We start from the raw sequence: 22,084 nt of genomic DNA on the forward strand, positions 1-22,084 counted from the left end.
AACACAGAGCCTGGGATGTAACAGCCAGGAAGCTACAGGAGGAGGCTCTGGGTTTCATGTGCTTCATCCCGGCAAATATGTGCCTTTCTGGGTTGAAACATCAATGACCATGGAAAGCAGCCCCTCGTTGAGCACGCGCGCCAAGGACAGATTGTGTCACGGCTCTGCCTCTGTGATTCCTGTTGGTTTCACCCTGAGCAAAAGATAACAGGAACCTCTGGCTTTCAGGAACAGGAGAGCTTTCCCACACGTCTTGGAGAAAATCCAATCAGCTGTATAAGCACCGCGTGTAATTTCTAGTCGATGATCTTCTGGGGAACTAGGGTGCCAGGCAAGGGGCAGAAATGGAGCCTCTTTCAGTTAAACTCCCAGAACCACATGGGTGGCCAGACCGAAGGCGAGCTGTTGTCCAAACACTGGGACTCCTAGGCGTGTGTGCAGGGCCATTACCCCGCTACCTCCTGAACTAATGGCTTTTCTTTGCAGCAGCACTGGTCCCGCATGCTGTTTCTGTGTCGTCGTGGTTACTCAATCAGGAACAGGAGCATGAAGTGAAAATCCCCCGCCTCTCAAAGGCATCAGACAATATTGAAACAGATGCCAAATGCTGAGGACATGCTGCCGGAAAGCTCCAAAGAACATCAAGGAATATCGCTCAGCATAAGATGGAACCAAGCGTTGACACATACACACAGCATGTAAATGACTCCCCACAACACTGCGCCAAGCAAAAGAAACCAGGAAGAAGGTATTACATTCTCCACGACTCCGTTTCTATGGAGTTCTAGAAGAGGCGCACCTAGGGTACAGGGACAGAAACCAGAGCAGCTGTTGCCCTGAGGCGGCTGAGAAACTGGCGACAAGTACAGTCCACTCTTTCAAGGCGGTCTGCTGGAGAGAGCGGAGGCGGGGAAGGAAAAGGGGCTGGACTGGGACCAGCGCGTCTGCATCCAGCAGGATCGACAGGGAGAAGGGGCTGCTGCGCCCGCCCGAGGAGAGAAAGAGGAGACCAGTGGGAAGACGGCCTGGGGCACACGCGAGGGGCTGGACCCCGTGGACAAGCGGAAGGGCTGCTCTTGGCTGGGCGTGCGGGCGCGCATGCCCAGTCTACGAAAGGAAGCGGGCCCTTAGCTGAGCGGGCAGGACGCTGCGCAGATCCTGATGCCACGGGAAAGAAACTGCCTGTCCTCACAACTCCGGGGCGGGGGGGAGGGGGGCAGGTAACGCTTTGTAAACGAACCTCTCTGTAAAACAAGTTGTGTTTTGCCCTCAAACCTAAGTGAGATCTCTGTGTGCGGAACGAGAACGAAGAAGAGCCCTTGGCCTCTGAGGGCCAGCACTCCTCAGGCCCAGTGATGGGACCCAAGAGTCACAGGCTGTACCAATTAAAACCAAGATGCCGTGTTGCCAGTAAAAGCACATGAAGCAATGTGTTGTGAAGCTGTGGCTGCGATCTCAGCCAGCCCGAGCAGACGTGGCTCCATCGGACACACAGTAAACAGCTATCTCAGGGTGCAACTTACAGTTCGGCCACGTACAACAGCCACGTCCCAGGCAGTCCCGATACTACAGGGTCTAAAGGCCGATGACGTTTCCCCAGCGACAGGGGACGAGGCTCCTTTTTGAAAGCGACAGTGCCCTTCTGCACAGGACGTAGCATGAGCACTCGGGAATCACGGAAGTGAGGTCGCTTCACCAGCGCCCTTGGAGCGCTAACACTTGATCAAAGATCTTGAGTTACGAACATCTCTGTCCTTCTACAAGCTTCTTGGAGGGGGAGAAAGACATGAATCATTAATCCCACAGATCACGAATCCTTAGGGAACTCACGGGAATCTGAGTCTTCAAAGACCACTACTATGAAAGCCAACTGCTTTTAAAAAACAAACACATCAGCGCATAAGGCCAGTCTCCTGCGTTCCTGCCACGCCCATGGCCTTGACGCACTCGGGTAGAGGCCCTCTGCGGCAGTGGCTTCTGTGCCACCCAACTGCTGTCACAAGCCACCGCAGAAACCCAACCGCCAGCCCTCGGACAGATGCACAGCGCCCTGGGGAGGGCAAGTGCAGAGCTCAGCCCCTGGTCTCTCCCAGCCTCCTCCACTGTTGACGCCTTTCCTTAGAAGCCCGGGCGCTCCTGCAAGAAAACACCGGGCTCGCCACAAAGGACAGCCTCCACCGCCTCCGTGAGTGGCTCCCTCTCGGCGCCCTGCCGAGGCCTGCTTGGCAGGCCAGGATCACGCCCTGAGGGCCTGGCCCACTTCCCTAGGATGCCCTGCTACTTGTTTGTCTACTTCTACTCAGAGCGTCCTGAAAGCCAAAACTATATCTTGCTCGTCTCCAAATCCCCAGCACAGGGCACAGAACCAGGCACTTGCAGGCCCCGAGTCACTGCTTGCTGAATAAATAAGTGAACAGAGCTCCCAGGCCCCGCCACCCTCTCCTCACTGGTGGCAGAGGTATCTTGAGAATTCGGATGCTCCTTCCTCCAGGAGGGACAGCCTTGTCCCCTCCCCTGAATGTCAGTCTGATTAGTGACTCATTTCTAACACAGAGAAGGGGGGGCCACTGAAGCTACATGTCTTCTGAGGCTCGGCCATAAAAAGGCAAGGACCGCCTGGCCCGCTTGCTCCTCAGTCGCTTGCCCTGGAAGGAATCCTCCCAGGTCCAGAGGGCACTCAAGCACCCGGTGGGGAGGAACTGCGGTCTCCCACCAACAGCCAGCACCAACCGGCCTGCCCCATGAGTGAGCCGCCTTGGAAATGACCTTCAAACCCAGGTCCAGCTGTCAGATGACTGCGGTCCTGACCTCAGTGTTAGAAGAGAGTCTGAGCCAGAACCACCCGGCCAAGGCGATGCGTGGAAAGTGTGGGAGATCATGCTTATTGTTCAACCGCTACCTCTGGGGGCAGTTGTCTTGCAGCAGCAGATAACTAAGGGAGCAACCCTGCAGGATTCGGGTGTTGTTTTATAAGGGAGTTCAAGCGATTTCCTTAATGACAAAGTTAGTTTATGGACGTATCACGCTTACGGTAAAAATTTTGTAATAAGTAGTGTTCTACAGATACAACCACACGGTTGATTAATGTGCAAATTAAGATATTCTCCAGATCAAATTATACAGCCTTAAAAATCTAACAACTACATTTATTAGAAGTTGGGATGTGATACAGAACTGTGTTACAAGATAGTTCTTTCTGAAGGTTGTTTTTTGTTTTTAAAAATTAGATATTATGGCAGTTCCCTTCAGGGCCCAGTGGTTAACGAATCCAGTTAAGGATCCGTGAGGATGCAAGTTCGATCCCTGGCCTCGCTCAGCAGGTTAAGGATCCAGTGTTGTGTGAGCTGTGATGTAGGTCGCAGACGCGGCTCAGATCCCTTGTTGCTTGTGGCTGTGGCTGTGGCCGGCAGCTGTAGCTCTGATTCAGCCTCTAGCCTGGGAACCTCCATATGCCATGAGATCAGCCCTAAAAAGCAAAAAAAAAAAAAAAAAAAAAAAAAAAAGTATGTCTATAGATATGTATTACATATGCAGAGAAGAAAATCTAGAACAATATCCACCAAAACTTTAACAAAAACTTTCTCCGGGTGATAGTACTATTACTATTTTTTCCTTTTCTTTTTGATACCTTTTTTTTCCCCAAAAAATCTATGATATGTACATATTACTAGTGTCCTATTTTTTAGCTTAAAAAAAAAAGTATGCTCCAGTTAGGTCAGCACCTGTGTCTTACTGGTGGCACCATAGTAGGTGCTCAATAAAAGTGCGTGGAATGTCCTTTTTAGATACAGATTCTGCCTCCTGGACAGTCATTCTATAAAGGGATTCCAGGATAAGTGAGTCTAAAAAGCTCAATGACGTGAAAAGGCCGGAGTCAATTTTTACAGGAAAGAGGCTACTAAGTATAGGAAACCCTTTCAACGCTGAATTCCTAGGACAGAGTATCCTCTCTTCTCTTTGAAACTAAGCCTTTTGAGTGATTTATTATAAATTTATAATGACAGCTGTGAACACCTTTTTCCCCTTTGGCATGAGAACAGAGTCTGTTGATTGCCTTGGTGCTTAAAATAGTTTCTAAGTGTCCTCATAATAGCTTGTCACCTGTAAACAGGTTTCAAGCCAATGCAAATTAACAAATGGTGAGCAGATGGACTAAGAACTGACTTTTGTCAAGAGAGAGTCAGCAACAAACACTTTTGGCTCCAGTCTTGTGGGACTATTAGAAAGTCTTTCACTTCTTGCCAAACATCTTGCCTCAGCAGCCACTCCATGCAGGGAAGATGACAAGTTATAAGGCCCATTAGACTTCAGAGAGCCAAAAGTTGAGATATGCAGAGTCACCAAACCAACACATGAAAAGCATCAGGTAGGAGCACATTCTTTAAGAAGCTTTCTGCCAAACCGGGCAAACTCTGCCTTGCATCCACTCAAAGAAGCTGTCCCTGTGAGCTCTAAAAACTACGGCACCTGTGCATGCTGCAGATGAAAAATAGCTTGGCGGCTGGCTGCTTACGCCCATCCTGTCCTGGAAGCAAATGGTAACTATGGGGAAAACCTGAAAAGCACAGAAATGGTGCGCTGAGGGTGTCCTCTGACGAGAGGACGGACGCCCAGAGCCATCCCCTGACATTTGCCCAGCCTCTCTGGCCCTGTTCCTCTGCATCCTCCAGGCCTCTTCCTAATGTCATCTCCTTGGATCCAGAGGCCCTCTCTGACCACCCATTTTAAGTGGTGCCCCTGCTCCCATTCCTTACCACCCTAGGTCTTCCCTTCCTAAGTACTCAGCATAGCCAGAAATTATTGCATTAATATATTAATTTGTTCAGGGTACCTGTTTTTGTCTTTTCAGTACACCGAAAGCTTCAGGGAGATGGGACCATATCTATCTTGCTCAAGACTGTATCCCCAGAGCCTAGGACAGTGCCTGGCAGACGGTAGGTAGAATAATGTGCCAACCAAACAGAAAATAAATGAGATCTCAGGTAAAGGCAGATAACTGAGTCTCATCTGCAAACATGCCTTTGGCTTGGAAATTTTAAAATGTAGTTTGAACCTGAGGATGCAAAGGGAAAAGCATACAAGAGGAGGTGTGGCCTGGGCTGGGGAACGTGTTTAAAGGCCAGTCAATGGAGTTCCCGTCATGGCGCAGTGGTTAACGAATCCGACTAGGAACCATGAGGTTGCGGGTTCGGTCCCTACCCTTGCTCAGTGGGTTAACGATCCGGCGTTGCCGTGAGCTGTGGTGTAGGTTGCAGACGCGGCTCGGATCCCGCGTTGCTGTGGCTCTGGTGTAGGCCGGCAGCTGCAGCTCCGATTAGACCCCTAGCCTGGGAACCTCCATAGGCCGCAGGAGCGGCCCAAGAATTTGCAAAAATAAATAAATAAATAAATAAATAAATAAAGGCCAGTCGAGCCCTTTGGGACCACTGTCCTTTTCAGGGGAATGTGCATATGGACAGCGAAGTTACTGGCAAAGACTGGTGGGTTCAATTTCTGATTCCACAGCATCAAGTGAGCCTTGGCCCTCACCTACGGGGGCTTCTAGTAAAGAACAACCAACAGGTTGAACAACAGAAAAGAATAAGCAACCTCGATGACACTAACAGGTATTACACAGAGTGAAAAAAAAGTTGATAGAAAAGATTATGTATTGTGATTCCAGTTATATGAAGTTCAAGAGCAGGTAAAATTAATTGTTCAAAGAAGTCAGAATAGTGTTCGGCCTAGGGAGGGAGGCAGCACACGTCAGACTGGGAGCAGGAGAAGAACCCTCATGGGATTCTGGAAGGGGTGGCCACACGGCTTGATCTGGGTGGAGCTACACGGACGCAGACACGTGAAAAAATCATCAAGCTGTACACTTTACAGTGTCGGTTACCTCTCCTATCGGGAAAGAGAAGATCACATATATCACCATTTTTAAAAAGAACAAGTGAGGGAGTTCCCTGGTGGCCCAGCAGTTAAGGACCTGGCATTGCCACTGCTCTGGCCGGGTCACTGCTGTGGCATGGGTTGATTCCTGACCCAGGAACCTCCACATGCTGAAAACAAACAAATCAAGGATTAACTATGAGTTGTCTTATATCCTGAGGTTGCACACAAACTACGTAACTGCAAACTGCATTCTTACTGCTTCTTTTAAAATTTATGCAAAACAGGTTTTTCTACATGTTTGGTTTCTAATCTTAACAGATACCTTTGTGAAAGAAAGAAACGGTTTTGCAAAAATAACTTTCCATTAGCCAACAACCAGCACAGAGGAGCATTCACCCAGGACAAAAGTGCTTTTTCCAACCCATCACTCACTGAGGCGGCAAGACAAGGGTCGTGGGCTGAGCCTTTGGTCGACGTTTAGCGGATACTCCCATCTGGTTAGCAGAGCGTTTCAGTGACTGCTGATTCAAAAGGCCAGACGCCAGTCCTGCGTGGTACTGCAACTGCAGAGAAAAGCCAAACAACAGGGGAAGAAAACCACATTTGGTAAAAGCAGGACAAGGGGTAATAAACCATCCATACTTGATACGTCTTGCCGGCTCAGAACCTTTTTAATAATCTCAAATACAGCTGCTAACATTTTGCTTCAAGGAATGTATCCGCAAGGAGATAATCAGACACACAGGAAAAGAAGCTAGAATAAGGCTGTTCGTCAGAGCAGCACAAAATGATAAAGAACTGGAAACAGTCTAAATGCCCAACGGTAACCGGGAAATTGGCTAAAAGGCATAAAGAACTGTACCACATCATTTTGCTGCATTTAAAAAACAAATGGCTTACCTGTAAACAGGGAGACACTTAAAAACATGTTCTCAAAAATGTTAACAGTGTGTTTCTAAGTAGTAGAATTGGGGTAATTTCTTTATTTTCCACTGCTAGTCATATATGCTTTATGTAAACGGTTTTAAGACTTAATGTCATTTTTAAAACAAGAGGAACCAGGAGTTCCCGTTGTGGCGCAGTGGTTAACGAATCCGACTAGGAACCATGAGGTTGCGGGTTCAATCCTTGGCCTTGCTCAGTGGGTTAAGGATCCGGCGTTGCTGTGAGCTGTGGCGTAGGTCGCAGACGCGGCTCGGATCCCGCGTTGCTGTGGCTCTGGTGTAGGCCAGAGCTCTGATTCGACTCCTAGCATGTGAACCTCCATATGCCGCGGGAGTGGCTCAAGAAAAGGCAAAAACACAAAAAATAAATAAATACAACGAGAGGATCCAGTGGGTTTTCTTGAAGACAAATTAGTTCTGGGAACTCTTACTACTGTCATGAACGGCTTATCATAAAAAACATATAACTCATAGTCCACTGCAGTAAACCAGGAGCGCAAGAGGCTAATCCTGAACAGACTGAAGCATACCTCTGGGCCACTGTCTCCAGGGGTAAAGACACAAGCATCAGTTCTAAGCACTGGCACAGGAGTGTACGTTACAACAAGGCCTACAAGTGGACATAGGCTCAAGGCAGAGAGCCTGCTGGAGAAATTCACTCCACTCCACATCCTCGCAACTGAAACCATACCACGGGGGCGAAGACGCAGCAGACCTCATTGAGATGGGCTGAGAGCCAGCATCCTTTGCTTTGCTCTAGACAAACTGCTGAGCCTCGAGGTTACTTAGGACAGATCATCTTACTTCTCCAGACTTTGTTGGAAAAGAGGACTAATACTGCCTAATTCTAAATCACAGAGGACGTTTAAAAAATCCACTTTATTGAGTTATCATTTACATAAAATGAAATGCATGCATTTTAGGCGTACAGTTTGATGAGTCTTGATCACGTATACCTGTGATGCTGCCACCCCAACCACAACACAGACAATTCCTATCACTGCAGAAAGTTCCCTCGTGCCCAGTGCAGTCAATCTCCCCCCTGCCCCCGACTCGATCGTTGGGAGCTTCTGATTTAAAACACAACTCATCATTCTCACTCTTGCCAAATGAAGCTTATATTCAATGTGACATGTGACAATGACTCCTATCTTCTTTTAAGCTCCCGTAGTTCTGTATTTTAGAGCACCAGCGTTGTCATCAATCTCTATAATGAAATTAGCCTTGAAAGGTATCCTGATTTTGACCAGATGTAAATAAAACACTCAAATGGGAAAATGCCAGGCTAAGAATTTGGATTGAGACCATCTATAACATCCACTTTGTTTCTTCCTCCCTTCTCAAATCAAACATTTCTTTAGAATTAACTGAATATACACATAGTAATTCATTCTGAAGCTCTGAATCAATTTCTTTCCAAAACGCTCTTCCAAGGCATGGATTTCCTCTGCAGAGTCAGCTACATTACAGCTCATGGTCATGAAACCGGTGACCACCACACACAAGGGGCTGGGCCCTGGATGCAAAGGGTAAGAACGTTTTGAAAAGCCACTGGGCTGCACACAAATGAAGAGTGAGAGAAAACAAAGCAACTGAAATGATCTGCTTCTTGAAAGTGGCTATAAAAACGAAGATATCCAGTGACCCAGTACGACTGAACCGTCTGTGTTCAGAGCATCCACGCTGCTTTCTCACGGGCTCTTGCTTTACTTGGTCGATTTGCTGTGGGAGCCCCATGGCTGCACGACACAAAACAAAGATATATCACATTCATAATAAAAACGGAGCTCTTCTTGGGGTGGGAAAGAGGGGCATAATTTGGCCCTAACAACTCATCTTAGACCAATGAATTTTGCTCAAATTTGTTTTTCTCCGACGGATTTCTTAAATGGGGAATCAATGGAAGCAAGGGACAGTGCAAGTTTGAAAGACAATGTTTCAAAATGTCAGCTACTTGGGTTTCGATCTTCCCACCAGAATTTGCAATGAGAGCAATATGCATGGGGCTTTACAGAATTAAAGGGAAAGACAGCTTGGCAGGGGTCCCCTCCTGGCTCAAGGAATCATCTCTCCTTTTGGCTCTCCTCCTTCTTCGTATCTTATTAGGGTCCATGCAAGCTCAGCCATTTCAGCCCTGCTGACTCTCTGAGCGGAAGAGTCCTGCTAACTATGCAGAGTGGCAGGGTGATTTTGCCCACCTGGCATCATTTTGCTCACTGGCTCAAGCAAACAAACACCCCCCCGCCCCAAATGGCAGAAAACGCATACTAGCTGCTGTCTGTCAAAGGGTTCCTTTGAAACAGCTACCATCTTGGGTGCTCTCAAGGTACATGGCACCTCTTCCAGGAAAGAGCGCGTGGAGACGGAATGACTTCTCTTCCCCAAATACAAAACTGCTCTTGAAAGCTGACTCGCAGTGACTAGGCGACATCTGCTAATCATACGTCGTATGTTTCCCAGTTTCCAGGAACACTGCTCCCACGGTCGAGATCTATACGGGGCCCATTAAATATTTACCGACCATCTTCATAATGGGAAAAAAGGTCAAAGTTAATAAAACTGACAGGCAGCTCCTGTCCAATTGGATTTATACATTATTTAAGCACTAAACACTCCATTCCATGAAGTATTTTCGGTTTAGATCTGAAAAGACTCCTGGAAAACATTCACTCAGTCAATGGTTCTCAAACAGCAGCAAGGAGTTCAGAGCAAATCTGCAAATTAACATTAAGAACATATCACTCCCCAAAATACTGCCATAAGTTTTCAATTACAGGTTCTGTAATATTTTCTATAAAAATATATTTCAATAAACATAATTCGCTCCAAATGTCTGTGGCATGGAAACAACTCTATTTCAGAAAAGCAACTTATCAAAGTTATAATGTGATTTTTCTATCCAAGATCATTTCTCCACTAACCAGCAAGAATAAAACGAAAGAGGGAGAGAAATAAAACAGTCCACTCTTTTAACTCCCGCAGTTTGCAGCCGTGGGGAACGGGAGTGTTTATGTGGCCGGCTGGGGGGAGGGGCTCTTTATTTCCTGGTAAGTGGCCACTCGTGGTAGAAGCTATTTCCGTGTTCTCTGGATTTTGGGGACATTTCTCTCAGTTCCAATTTTGCCCTCTACTGATGGCAAACTTCTTTTCTATGACTGGCCTCGGGTTTTGCTGTCAGTTCTCAATCGAAGAAAGCCCTTCCTAATCAATTATGTCCACTAATCACCTCTACGCCCGGGATATTTTCAACAACTCCGAATGATCTAAGGGAAACACCCCTTCGAATCAGGAAAGGCCTGATGTAGAGGGCATTTCTCAAAGTGACGCTGTCCGAGGAACACCAAACATGCGAAAGCACGGAAACGGCAGCAGCGAGGTCCTGAGCGACTCTCAGGGCCTCCGCAACAAGCTTCCTCTCGGAAGATGTCCTCCGGGACCCTGCCACTAACGAAGGAACTGTGTGATCTGACACATCTCACGCCCCGCCCTACAAAACGTGCACGAACCTGCTCCGAGGATTCACCGGGCTCTCGGGCGGGAGTCCTCTGGGTTTCTGAAGAAGTGACAGGGGCATCTGGCTTCACCACAAAGTGGTGAGGTAATGTCCCTACACGTTGATCCAAGAGCACACCCCCACCCCTGCCTGGGGCTTTACTGCTTTTATTTGTGTTTGTAATTTGTTTTTATTTTTTGATTAAAGTATAGGTGATTGACACTGCTGTGCCAATTTCTGCTGTACCGCAAGGTGACGTGGTCATACATGTATACACATTGTTTTTCTCATATTATCTTCCATCACGGTCTATCCCAGGAGGCTAGATATAGTTCCCTGTGCTGTACAGCAGGACCCCATTACCAACCCATTCTAAATGGAACAGTTAGCATCTACTAATCCCCAAACCCCAGTCTATCCCACTCCCTCCCCCTTCGCTGCCACACGTCTGTTCTCTTATGTCTGTGAGTCTGTTTCTGTTTTGTAAATAGGTTCATTTTGCCTTTTTTTGTTTTTGTCTTTTCTAGGGCCGCACCAGCAGCATATGGAGGTTCCCAGGCTAGAAGTCGAATCAGAGCTGTAGATGCCAGCCTACGCCAGAGCCACAGCAATGCAGGATCCGAGCCGCATCTGTGACCTACACCACAGCTCACAGCAACGCCGGATCCTCAACCCACCGAGCAAGGCCAGGGATCGAACCCACAACCTCGTGGTTCCTAGTCAGATTTGTTATCCACTGAGCCACGATGGGAACTCCAATTTTGCCATATTTTAGATTCCATGTAAAAGTGACATCGCATGGTATTTGTCTTTCTCTTTCTGACTTGCTTCACTTAGTATGATAACCTCTAGCTGCATCCTTTACTTCTTTTAAAGAAGTCCAAACAATGGAGGCCCAAATCCAATTAGCTTTAGAACACTTTAAATTACACATAACAAAATATACTGGAAGCAAATGCTATGAAAGGCACTGATTTAAAAAAAAAAAAAAAAAAAGGACTCAAATGCAGAGCTTCTGACTGAAATCTTGGGTTCAGAAAAATCAGACGAGCAATGACGCCCCACTAGTTCTACATCTTGTTTCATGTTTTCCACATTGCTCTGGAATATGTTTTGCAATAGACAAAAGTTTGAGAAGAAAACAAAAGAAAATTCATCATACTGATTACATTTAATATACGAATTAAGCCAGTGGCGTTCAGGAGTCCCCAGGTGGCTCAGTGGGTTAAGGACCCAGTGTGGTCACTGCAGTGGCTTGGGTTGCTGCTGTGGTACAGGTTCAATCCCTAGCCCAGGAATTCCTACATGCTATAGGTGCAGCCAAAAACAAAACAAACAAACAAAAAACAAGCCAGTGGCGTACAATTAGGGCTAGAACTTAAAATACGAAGTGTGTGTGGACCCTCCCGGGATCCATGGTACAGCATCTATTCATAAGCAACATTATCCCACCCACGCCATATGGCCTGAATCCCACTTGAAGAAAACTGACATTCAAAAAAATCCCAAAATTTATAAGCCAGCTCAATCAAAGTTTGATTCTTTCCACTATGAAGACATATTTTAATTTAAAGAGTCACCAAAGGCTTCTTTAAGGGCAGAGGCAAGTTTAAAAAAAAAACAAAAAACAAAAAAACCAAAAAAGAGTTCTCCTAACCTTAAGGTATTTCACTTCAGTTTTAAAAATCACTTTACATACGCTCCTAAGAACACCAGGAAGACACATGGGTACTTGCAGTAACTAAACCCTCTGGATGAAGAATGAGATGGAACTAACTTATAATAAATGCTGGCTGGTCTAGACCAGGGGCCCCTCAGGAGCAGAGGAGACCAAGAAGCAAGGGAGCCCCTCTTCTCCTGCAGCCCCTCCCAGGCAGCGTTCCTTCCACAAGGACAGAGCCCCTCTCTGTTTCCGGGACGTGGTACCCTCGTGTTTCCTGGCCACAAGGGAGCCATCTCTGGAGGACACAGACTTGTCACTGATGACGCTGTATGCGCTACCAGGTGCAAGGCAGCCCCCTGCGTACATGATGCTAATAAGTCCATCAGCTGGTGGGTGGACTGGCAGAGCAGCGAAACGGCCACGGCCTGGCCTGGCCTGGCCTGGTAGCCAATCCAGAGAGCAGAACGACTCTCTATCAGACGGCCCTCTTAAGGCTGGTCTCTTACAAAGGTAAACACAGGGCTTTGCAGGTGACACTGTCATGACAGAGCCATGAAGGACCCCTTTCCCCGCTGATTCTGGTTGCTAAAAAAAGAGACTACGTCGGAACCCCTCTGCAGGCTTGAGTTCAGGAAAAGGCATCCGTGGGAACCACGCTCAGATCACTTCAAACCGCAGAATTCCAATGTCAGCGAGGAGTCTCAGAGAAGCCACCCCCTCCCACCCCACCCCACCTGACGGGAAAGGAGAGGCTGGCCTGAAAGAGACGGCTGGCCCAAGGTCACCCACATCTGAGAGGGAAACGGCCGGCTGAGGGTTCACCTTACGTATCTTTTTCCTGCGGTTTGAAGTGTGCTGCATCTTCCTCACTAGAGGACCTGGCGTATGTTACCTCTGCTTCGGCAACGAGAGGCGGTGACTCTAGAGGAGCTGGGCGGGTGGGGACGGAGCCTCGCGAGCACTGCTGGCTCCTGTCTGCTCCCTTGGCTCTGAGAAGGGAAAACGTGACCGAGGCGTCACCTTTTCCGCCTTCGACTGACTCCTCAAGTGGGGCGGGTGATGTGGGGACGTTCTCAACGTCATCATTTTAAGGTTTTTAATCTCATTCAGCATTTAAAACCTTAGAGGAAAGACAGCAAGAAGCCACAGACACCTGGGTATTGTCAGAAGGCCTCAGCTCTAGACTCAGCAGTAACACATCTGACCTCCCCGGCAGCTGTGGTTCGGTTCTGCTGGGGCAACTGGGCTAGGGCTCCGTGGTTTTCACAAGGTACCCTACTGTCCAGGAGGATCCACCTGTGGAGTCTGTTCTGAGGCAGGTTCTCTTGGAGCATCTGCGGGCCACACCGTGACAGTAAGCAGCAAGGGCGTTATCCATGCGGTACCGCTCCTCCTGCAGGTCCCTGACCACAACGGCCAGAGCGGAAAACCCTTCCAAGAGGCACGAGTGCACACCAAGCTGACAGCCCCGATCTGGGACATGCGACACCTGGATCGATTCACACCGCAAACACCTGGATCGAGCCGTACCCCAAAGAGCTGGCCTAAGTGTATGTGGCACTGGGAGGGGGGCGGAGGCAGATGTGAGATTCTCAAACAGCCACATTTCTCCTAAACCATTAAGCTTTCAACAAAAACCAATATTTGAGCAAAACTAGGGACGCTTCGTCACCGCTTTGAGCTGCAAAGACCTCTGCCCCTCATTACTGAAATGTGTTTTGTTTCCGCCTAATGAGAAGGAACCATGTTTTACAATAAAGCTCTGTTTCTTCTTTTGAACATAACTCTCAGGAAAGAAATAAGCAAGGCTGCCTAGTATTGTCTGTGCCAAGAAAGCAGCTACAGAAAAATAACATAAATCTAACTGTTTTACTTGGGTTTTTAGCTAAGTATTAGATAATGATATTAGCTTCCTTTCTCCTTTTATCTCCTAATGCGTCTTTCAAATAGCCTGTATTAAAAGAAAGAGAGAAAGAAAGGAAAACAACCGTAGATTTGAGCTTTTACGGGTAAATGATCTTTTTACTTGGGCAAAACAGCATCAATAAACCATAAGGAGGAAGCCTCCCATTTATTTGCCTATTTGTTCTCTACTGGGAAGCTGGGTTTCAGGCCTTTCAATTACCATGAAAGCAGGACACCAAATCGGGGCTGTGCTTCTGCACAACTGTGGCATCATTTACATGCTAAATGCCATTTGGGTTTCTTTTTTCCTACATATGAATCCTCAAATGTCCAAACTTCAAAACTGCAAAGAAGCAAACAGGACAGAAAGCAGCCTCTTTCTTTCTTCAATCTCTGTAATGTTTAGGGTTGTCTGGAATAGTTCCAGAACTCACACCTTTATTAATAGGCCTTTCTCCACAACTGCTCCTATTTACACTACAGCTGTACGGACGTTCTCATACTTCAAAGACGCCAATCAGCTGGAAGAGTTATCACTCGTACATCTAAACAGACTCACTAAAAAGTAAACTGTGAATATGGCTAAAAATGGAGGAAACAACCATCCCAGGAACTATTTGCAAAGGGAGAGAGAAAGCAGACAAAAGAAAGCACAAAGTGGAAAGACGAGCTACAAACACTAAAAGACGGACAAGGCCGCACAAGAATTGCTGTTTCTCCACGTCCTGGGAACCACCGAGCCTTCCACACTAGGCCCTCAACCTGCTTCCCCCGCATGGTCCCAGACAGCAATGCACAAGGTCAAAAAGCAAGAACATGGTGGAGGGTCCCTTGGCCACAAGATGCAGGCAGGAAGTACAAATAGAATCAAGGCAGAATCTCACAAAGCACTAATGACAGCATCCTAACAGATTATTAAAGGACGGTGACAGTGAGAACATGCCCTCAGAAGTGCTCGCCCACGTTCCTGTTAGAGGGGCAGTCCATGTCTGATGGGCCACCGTGCTCGTCTCCAGCTAAGCTTGAGCCACCCCAGAGCAATCGCCCATTTACTACGCCATAGCCAACAAAACCAAAATGTGTACCTGACCTTTCTCTGTAAGTGACCAAAGACGGAAACAGCGGGGAAGAATGGCCCATCCTGGAATTAGCTTCATACTTACTTCCACTCATATTTTTTTTTTTTTTTTTTTTTTTTTTTTTTACTGTATAACTAATGCCTGGATTAAAAGTCTAAAACGGAAGGCTAGAATTATGTCTAAGGTCCCAGCTAACACTGAAATTCTAGGATGTTATATTTCTCTATGAAAATATAGTCTGAACTGCATCTGTGAAATTTAAATATACTATGAAATGCACACATTTTCTTAGTCACCAAAAGTCTCCACTGAAGCAGCTCACTGAGTGAGCTGAAAGGGCTCGTTGTGACGTCTGAGGCCTGGAGGTGCTGAAATCCAGTGTGAAGCTAGAGCTCCAGCAGGACCACATGCTGACAGACAGACGGTGCTTGGTTATTCCTCCCAAACGCTCCCGGGGGAGGCCTGGGGGAAGGACTGAACGGTCCCTTGTCATAGGTATGTCCCTGGGTATTTCTTTTTAGCTTTTCCACTGAAAGGAAACAGAGGTTTTTCTACTGAGAAATGAGTAGAATGAAAGCCTCTAGACTCAATTCTTGACACTGCATTCTAGGCATTACTCATGCATCACTGAAAAGATTTTAGTCAAGAAACCAATAAACATCATTTTTTTTTAAAAGTACCAATCTGGTAAATTCACAGTTATGATTAGATTATTATACACTCCTTTTACAAGTAGCAGAAGTGATTCCTATGCGGCTCACAGTCAGTCAGTGGAGATTCAGCTGGACGGTTTAACTCCTCTTTCTTCCAGTGTCGCACCATTTCTGCTCTAGCATCATCTGCATCTCCATGCAAAGCAGCCCCATCAGCGTCGTCTGCTTCCTTCCAGAAACCAGTCATCAGTGGGGAGGCACCAGCTCCACATGAGGGATCGGATCAGCCTCACGCCGGCCCACACACTGGGAAATGAAGTCAAGAGGCAGGGAAAGGGGAAAGGGAACAGAGCAAACTCAGGGAAGAGGAGGGGGAAACAGAACCATGTGCTCACGTGCTTCGAAAGATACAGAACTATGACGTCAGACAAGCTGAAAATAACAAGAGTAAAAGCAGAGGACAGCTGCTTAGTTCCGGGGCCTGTGGGAGCAGGAATCAGGAAAGAGAAGAAAACATTCAGGAAAACACATTTTTCACGGGTCGCTGTTAACAAGCGCCCTTCCCCTTGGGGAACAGGAGGACTAAGGCCTGGTGGCTCCGGTCCGCTGGGGCGCAGCAAGTCCAGAGAGACAAGTGCTTGCCTTCGTGCTTCAGAGCAAAGGCAGGGTGGCCTACTGGGCACGCTGAGTTCAAGCTCAGCCAGCCCCGGGTTCAAGCCTCGGCTCTAGCACGAGTGCCTCGACATGTCTCGGTGTTTCTCTTCCCCCCTGAGCCCAAGGCGGGGAAAAGAGGTGTCCTCTCGTTGACGGAGCACACTCCCTAAGACAAACTTTAAAAGCACCTTTTCCTTAGGTCACAACAACCCCAAGGAGAGAGGGGGCGCAGGCTCCTTTCACAGATGAGGAAACGCAAGGTCAGTCACATGGGTCAAGTGACAGGATGTAAGCACAGGACCCAGAGCACCGAGGAGAGAGTAGGTCTCGTGACAACGAGATGCGACCACGCCCCCAAACTCACCTCTTCCAACACCAGGAATGACTGAATTCTCACCAAACTGATTAAAGCTATCACAGTATTTATTAATCAATTACTGTCACCTTAAACATGTCAGATAATAGACGGGGAAGAATAACGGAGAAAAGGACAAACCCACCCACTGGGCGTGCAAAGACTCCATCTCAGTCCCGGCACAAGCGACGAAGAGAATCCACCGCACTGGTGATGCCCCTCGGCCAACCCGGAGGGAAACTCTCCCTAACGTCCAGGCCAGCGTGGGGCCATGGAAACACGGTAAGCCCTCCACGCGCAGGGCGACCCAGAGGACCAGGTGAGAAGCTCCGCAAGGTAGGCCGCGGAGATCGAACTTTCAACCTACAGGCAACCGAACCGCCCGGTACGGTGGCTCAACCTTGGCCCGTTAAACAAGCACGTTACAGAGGATTTCTCATGCAGCGAACAGAGCTCTCGGCCCCGGAAGATCCAAGTCCCTCTCCAGACTCCCAGAGTACAGTGGTCCCCAGAATCCCTGGGGACCGGTCCCGGGACATGCCGTGGACACCAAAGTCTGCAGATGCTCAAGTCCTCATATAAATGGTGCAGTAATTTGCATATAACCTTCACACATCCTCCCATATACTTTAAGCCACCTCTAGATCACTTACAACTGCTTGATGCAATGTAAATGCTATGTAAATAGTTGCCAGTGAGTGGCAAATCCACGTACAGCTTTTTGGAACTTTCTGGAGTTGGCTGAATCTGAGACTGCAGAACCCAGGGATACAGAGGGCCGACTGTACTTGTTTCCTTCTCTGCTGAAGGTTTTCTGCTTGGTTGAGTCTGACTGTGACACACAGGAAGTATGAGAAAAGGCAAAGCAGGCATCGATGGAGGACTTTCCTGGCATAAGCACAGGGCTATGATTTTTTTTCTTCTGGAACAAAAAAAGGCATAAGTCATGCATACAATGGGTATGTTTTTGGTTTAAAATGAACCACAGGTCAGAAAGAAGTTTCTTCTGATGAACGTGACGGAGGCATGATCTCTACTGATCTTCGTCTAATTCAGAGAACAGGCCGCAGCCAGCTCTCCGGATACAACTAGCCAGAGGCCGTCTACTTAACCACCTGCGTGAGCCTGGGTGCGTCAGGCGACCTTCCGAAGCCTCAATGCTCTTCTGTCACCGGGGATGACACTGCCACTCGACCCCACCTGATTACCCCAGATCTGGGGCTTCGCAGCGCGAAACCACAGGCGGGTGCTCACAGTTGGTGGAAATGAAGAATGTGAGAGTGCTGAGCAAAGTAACTGGCACAAAACACACAGGCAGGAGATGTTAGCTGTGCTCATCATCACCAGGCTGAGGCTGCGCAGCCACTAGCAATGACGACGGCGGGTGAGGGCGCCTGAGCCAGCAGCCGCAGGGTCTTTCCTTTGATGAAAAGTCCTTAGAGGACACGGGCCCGTGAACACCGGGCCTGCTTCTGCGTGGAGCTGGGTGAGAGAGGGCACGGGATGGCAGGACCGTAAGAGGGCCGAGCCCCCGCTTTGAAAAGGGCTGCTCTAGTTCTAGGACGGCCGGCGGCCCTACTCAGACTTTCCAAGTTCTGCTGAGTCAGGCAACCAGCATGGGGGGATCAGCAGCAGGCGGCCAGGAACGTCCAAGAAGGAAGAGTCACGACGACGACACGTCTGTCACCCACCGCATCTGTCCAGAGAAGATCCCAGATGTGGCAAGTAGCCTCTTTCAGGACTAGAGATGAAAACAAGAGGCACCCGGTGCCACATCCAACGATGCCCTTTGTAACCCGATACCCAAATAAAAGCACTGCCTGAAGAGCGGAAGCCTGTCCCCGCCAGGCCGGGAGCCCTTCTGCAGCACCGTCACGGGGCTGACCCTCCACGGCACAGCAAGGCTGGCTGCGTGTCTGCCTTGACCCTCTTTCTCGCCTGCACTCCAGAGAAGGCTGGACAGCCGCGTACCACTTGGCAAGCCCCACGGGCCTAGCAGAGGGGCCTGCGTGGAGGTGAGAAAGGTTTGCCGAGAACGGGGCGGCTTGACGGATGCAGAGCATGGGGCTAGACGCAGGCGGACGCGGAGAGAAATGCTCTCTGTTTAGAGGATCAAGAGCTGCCTGGAAGGCAAGCGCCACATGCAGCTACGAGCTCCCCAGAGCTCCCCAGTCTTTACTGCCAGATGCCCAGTGTCTAGAACGATGCTGGACACGACGATAAAAACATTAGCCAGGGTGAACTAGGTGTTATTCTGATGGGTTTAATTCAATTAATCTATACCACCACCCTAGGAAGGAGGTACTATTATTTCTCTTTCACGGATGAGGACACCGAGGCACACAGAGTAAGTGGCTGGGCCAAGGTCATGCAGCCAATAAGGGGCAGGGGCAGGCTCGGAATCGGGACAGCCTGGCCCCAAAGTCCCCGCTCTGCAACCACGACATGACATGGCTTCTCCAGAACCTGGCATGTTTTCAGTTAAGCACTTTTTTTTTTTTTTTGGCCACCCCTGTACCATGAGGAAGTTCCCAGGCCAGGGATCAAACACGTGCCATAGCAGTGACCTGAGCTGCAGCAGTGACAATGCTAGATCCTTAACCAGTTGAGCCACCAGGGAGCTCTGTCAGGAAGCACTGTAAATTTTATTTTTATTTCCTTTTCGCCTTTTTTTTCCTAAACTCTTGTGTGAAAGTATTTTGTAAATAACTGAACAGATGACTACATAACTAGCAGGGACGGCGAGAGCTGACCTGAACTAAACGTGAGAGAAGAGCGGGGACTGGACCCTGACCTGCCTTCACACAGAAGGTCCCCACAAAGTGTGAGGCTGATGGGCTCTGCTACTCCCGACTCCCCAGCTCGACCTTCTCACAGGGCAACAGGCAGTCATTAAGAAGGGCCTGCTTTGTCAGGCTCCCTGATATGTGGCGGCATTAGCCAGGCCCCTCAGAAAATGGGGACAAGCCCGTGCCACTCAGTAAACAGTTCCGACGGCCGTTCTGCCTCCTGTGCACCTGCTACCCCCCGCTAACTGCTCTCTTCCAAGTGCCCCCGACTCCCCCTTGCTCCCTTCCCCGCCCCTGCCTCCTGCTGTGTGAGTGCACAGATCTGCACACACCACCTCTTCACCCCGTTAGTACTTTCTGGCTTCTCACACCTGAGAAATAGAGGATGGACAAGAAGCTGGAGTTACCGAGCCACGTTTTTGTTTTTTTTTTTTTCAATATAAAAATTGTATATAAAAAGTTCTGAAAGCCAAAAGCTTTCTCATCAAAATAGGTGCCAAAACTCCTGTGGCAGCAAAAACTGACATGAACTGATGGGAGTCTATTTAAATCTTCATTTGTCTCACTTAGTGTGAATAATCAAGCGCTTTGCTACACAACATTTGCCTAGAGGGTACTGCCCCAGACCATGCTGGAGAAACTCGTGGTATGTGAACCATACCACCTTTCAAGGATCCAAAATATTCGAAATCCAAACCCAGTCAGACCCGCAAGCTCTGGATAAGGAGCGGGACTGCTTGGACTTCTTGTCCTACGGGCCTCAACCGCAGCTTCAGCTCGCAGAGGGCCTCCTCTGGCCTCCTAAAGGAGCCGCCAGGGCTCTTCATCAGGCTGGCGTGTCTACCTTCATGCCAGCAGTGAGCCCAAATGCCCAGTGAACACACACCGGTACTGTGTCCAGTCTGTGTGTTTCTCTGTTTAGCTCATGCTGCCCTCCCTCTGCTGGCCCTGCCAAACACACACACTGGAAGCAAACCTCCGTAAGAACCCAGACCAGCTCTCTTCGTCACTAGCATGGCTCCAACACCCAAACGGTGTCTGGCAGAGAGCTGTGGCTCCGTAAGTACTCGAGTGAACAAATAAATAAGAAAACGCTCAGAGGAGGCACGGAGGCATCGCAGGGACTGCGCACAGCCAGACCCGTACACCCGGCCTACGCAAATGAAAAATCCATACAACTCCCAAGCAGTATGGATCTGTTTACACCCTCTGTGGACTTGATTTGGTAGACAGTGGGGAGGGGTGTCACTGAGGCTATGAAGCAGAAGAGCCGTACAATCAAAGGGCACTACAGCCTGCAAGTCGTTTTTCAAAACCTCCCGAGATCACCCGCACCAGAATCGCCTACAGAGTGTCCACCAGAAATGCAGACTCCAGGCCCCGCTTTCAATCTGCTGGATCAGAATTTCTACAAGGGGTCCCGGGGATGAACCCTGTAAGAGGCCACCCAGGCAGCTCTTGGACACATTAAAACCTGAAGATACTCAGAGCACAATCTCGGGAATATTCGTGGATTGATGAAGAAGTCCAGCCCCTACCTGGAACCCACCAAGAATATGCTCCGGGCAAGCCACAGCTAGCGAATGGAAGGACACCACTGTTTGGGCCACCACATGGATTTAGGGTTGAAACATGGAAGCAAGATGCTTCCGACACTGAGAAGCTCCGCCTTTCCACCTCCTATTAAAAATCTGACTGTTCCACGCATATCTTGTGGAAGAGTGGTGGAGAAAGCAAGGCAGGGACAAGCAGAGTGAAGGGCTTTTGGCATTCGGACAGCCTGCTCTAGCACTAAACACTTGATTAAGCACATACAAAACCAGCACCGCAAGAGTCTTCAAATAGTTAAATTTTCAATCCTTATAAAAAAGAAAATCCATCAGATGTGATTGATAAGTGTACTTTTTAAAACTAAGAGTAAAAAAGTGAAGATTGGCAACATTTTTCGCCATATAATTTGCTTTCTTTGCCTTTTTCCAGAGCGCTGCACATAAATCAAAGAAATGGTAAAGAGGCCCATATATCACCAACTGGCATTTCAAAACTATTTACCAAGTCTTTAACAGACACAGGTCAGAGTATGGAAAACCACGACCAAGGCAGCAGAAATTAAAGGGAGAAAATTAACTCAAACACTGACAGAGAGTTGATGAGGTTTACAAGTAACTTTCCAATGAGCAAATTATGATATTTAATAAGAACAGCCTTGGTGAGGCAGAGTTAGAAAAGCCGGAGGGGGATGGGAAGGAAGAGAAGCCAAGAGAATTTTCCGAACAAGAGGAATGTATATTTGAACAAGCTGCCTTTCTATGATTAAGCACAGAAATCTGGGAACAAGGCAGGGAAATGATGTTTAATAAGGTATGAGACAGGCTTGTGAGCTGCATTCTGCATCACCCTTGCAAAAACAGGGGGGGGAGGCCAGAAGCATGCAGGCTCCGGCATGTGTGAACTGCGGCTAAAGGTGGGCGCGGAGGTCAGGAAAGGTGGATTTAAAATGGGCTCGATTTCCCAGCCGGGAAATGCAAGGACCCCTCAAAGGCAGCAGCATGCTAAAACGGGTGGCTTACGCCCTCATCTTCGAGGACAGGGAGAGCTGTAAACGGCTTTCCCTGTCTGCCTTCATCAGCTCAGTTTACTCTAACGAAACACCGCGGGCCGGTGGCTGGATCAAC

The 22,084-nt window shown here is 48.5% G+C and overlaps 1 protein-coding gene across 2 annotated transcripts in view; it reads right to left on the reverse strand.

The window, feature by feature from the left end:
* The window catches only part of MED27 (mediator complex subunit 27), a 203,458-nt gene that overhangs the window by 130,926 nt on the left and 50,448 nt on the right, over positions 1-22,084 (reverse strand). For both annotated transcript variants that reach the window (NM_001001644.1, XM_013986927.2), the window contains 1 exon segment: positions 6,307-6,437. In NM_001001644.1, the coding sequence (NP_001001644.1) occupies positions 6,307-6,437 (131 nt within the window).

The sequence above is a fragment of the Sus scrofa genome, chromosome 1, assembly GCF_000003025.6.
Source record: "Sus scrofa isolate TJ Tabasco breed Duroc chromosome 1, Sscrofa11.1, whole genome shotgun sequence".
NCBI classification, from domain to species: Eukaryota; Metazoa; Chordata; class Mammalia; order Artiodactyla; family Suidae; genus Sus; species Sus scrofa.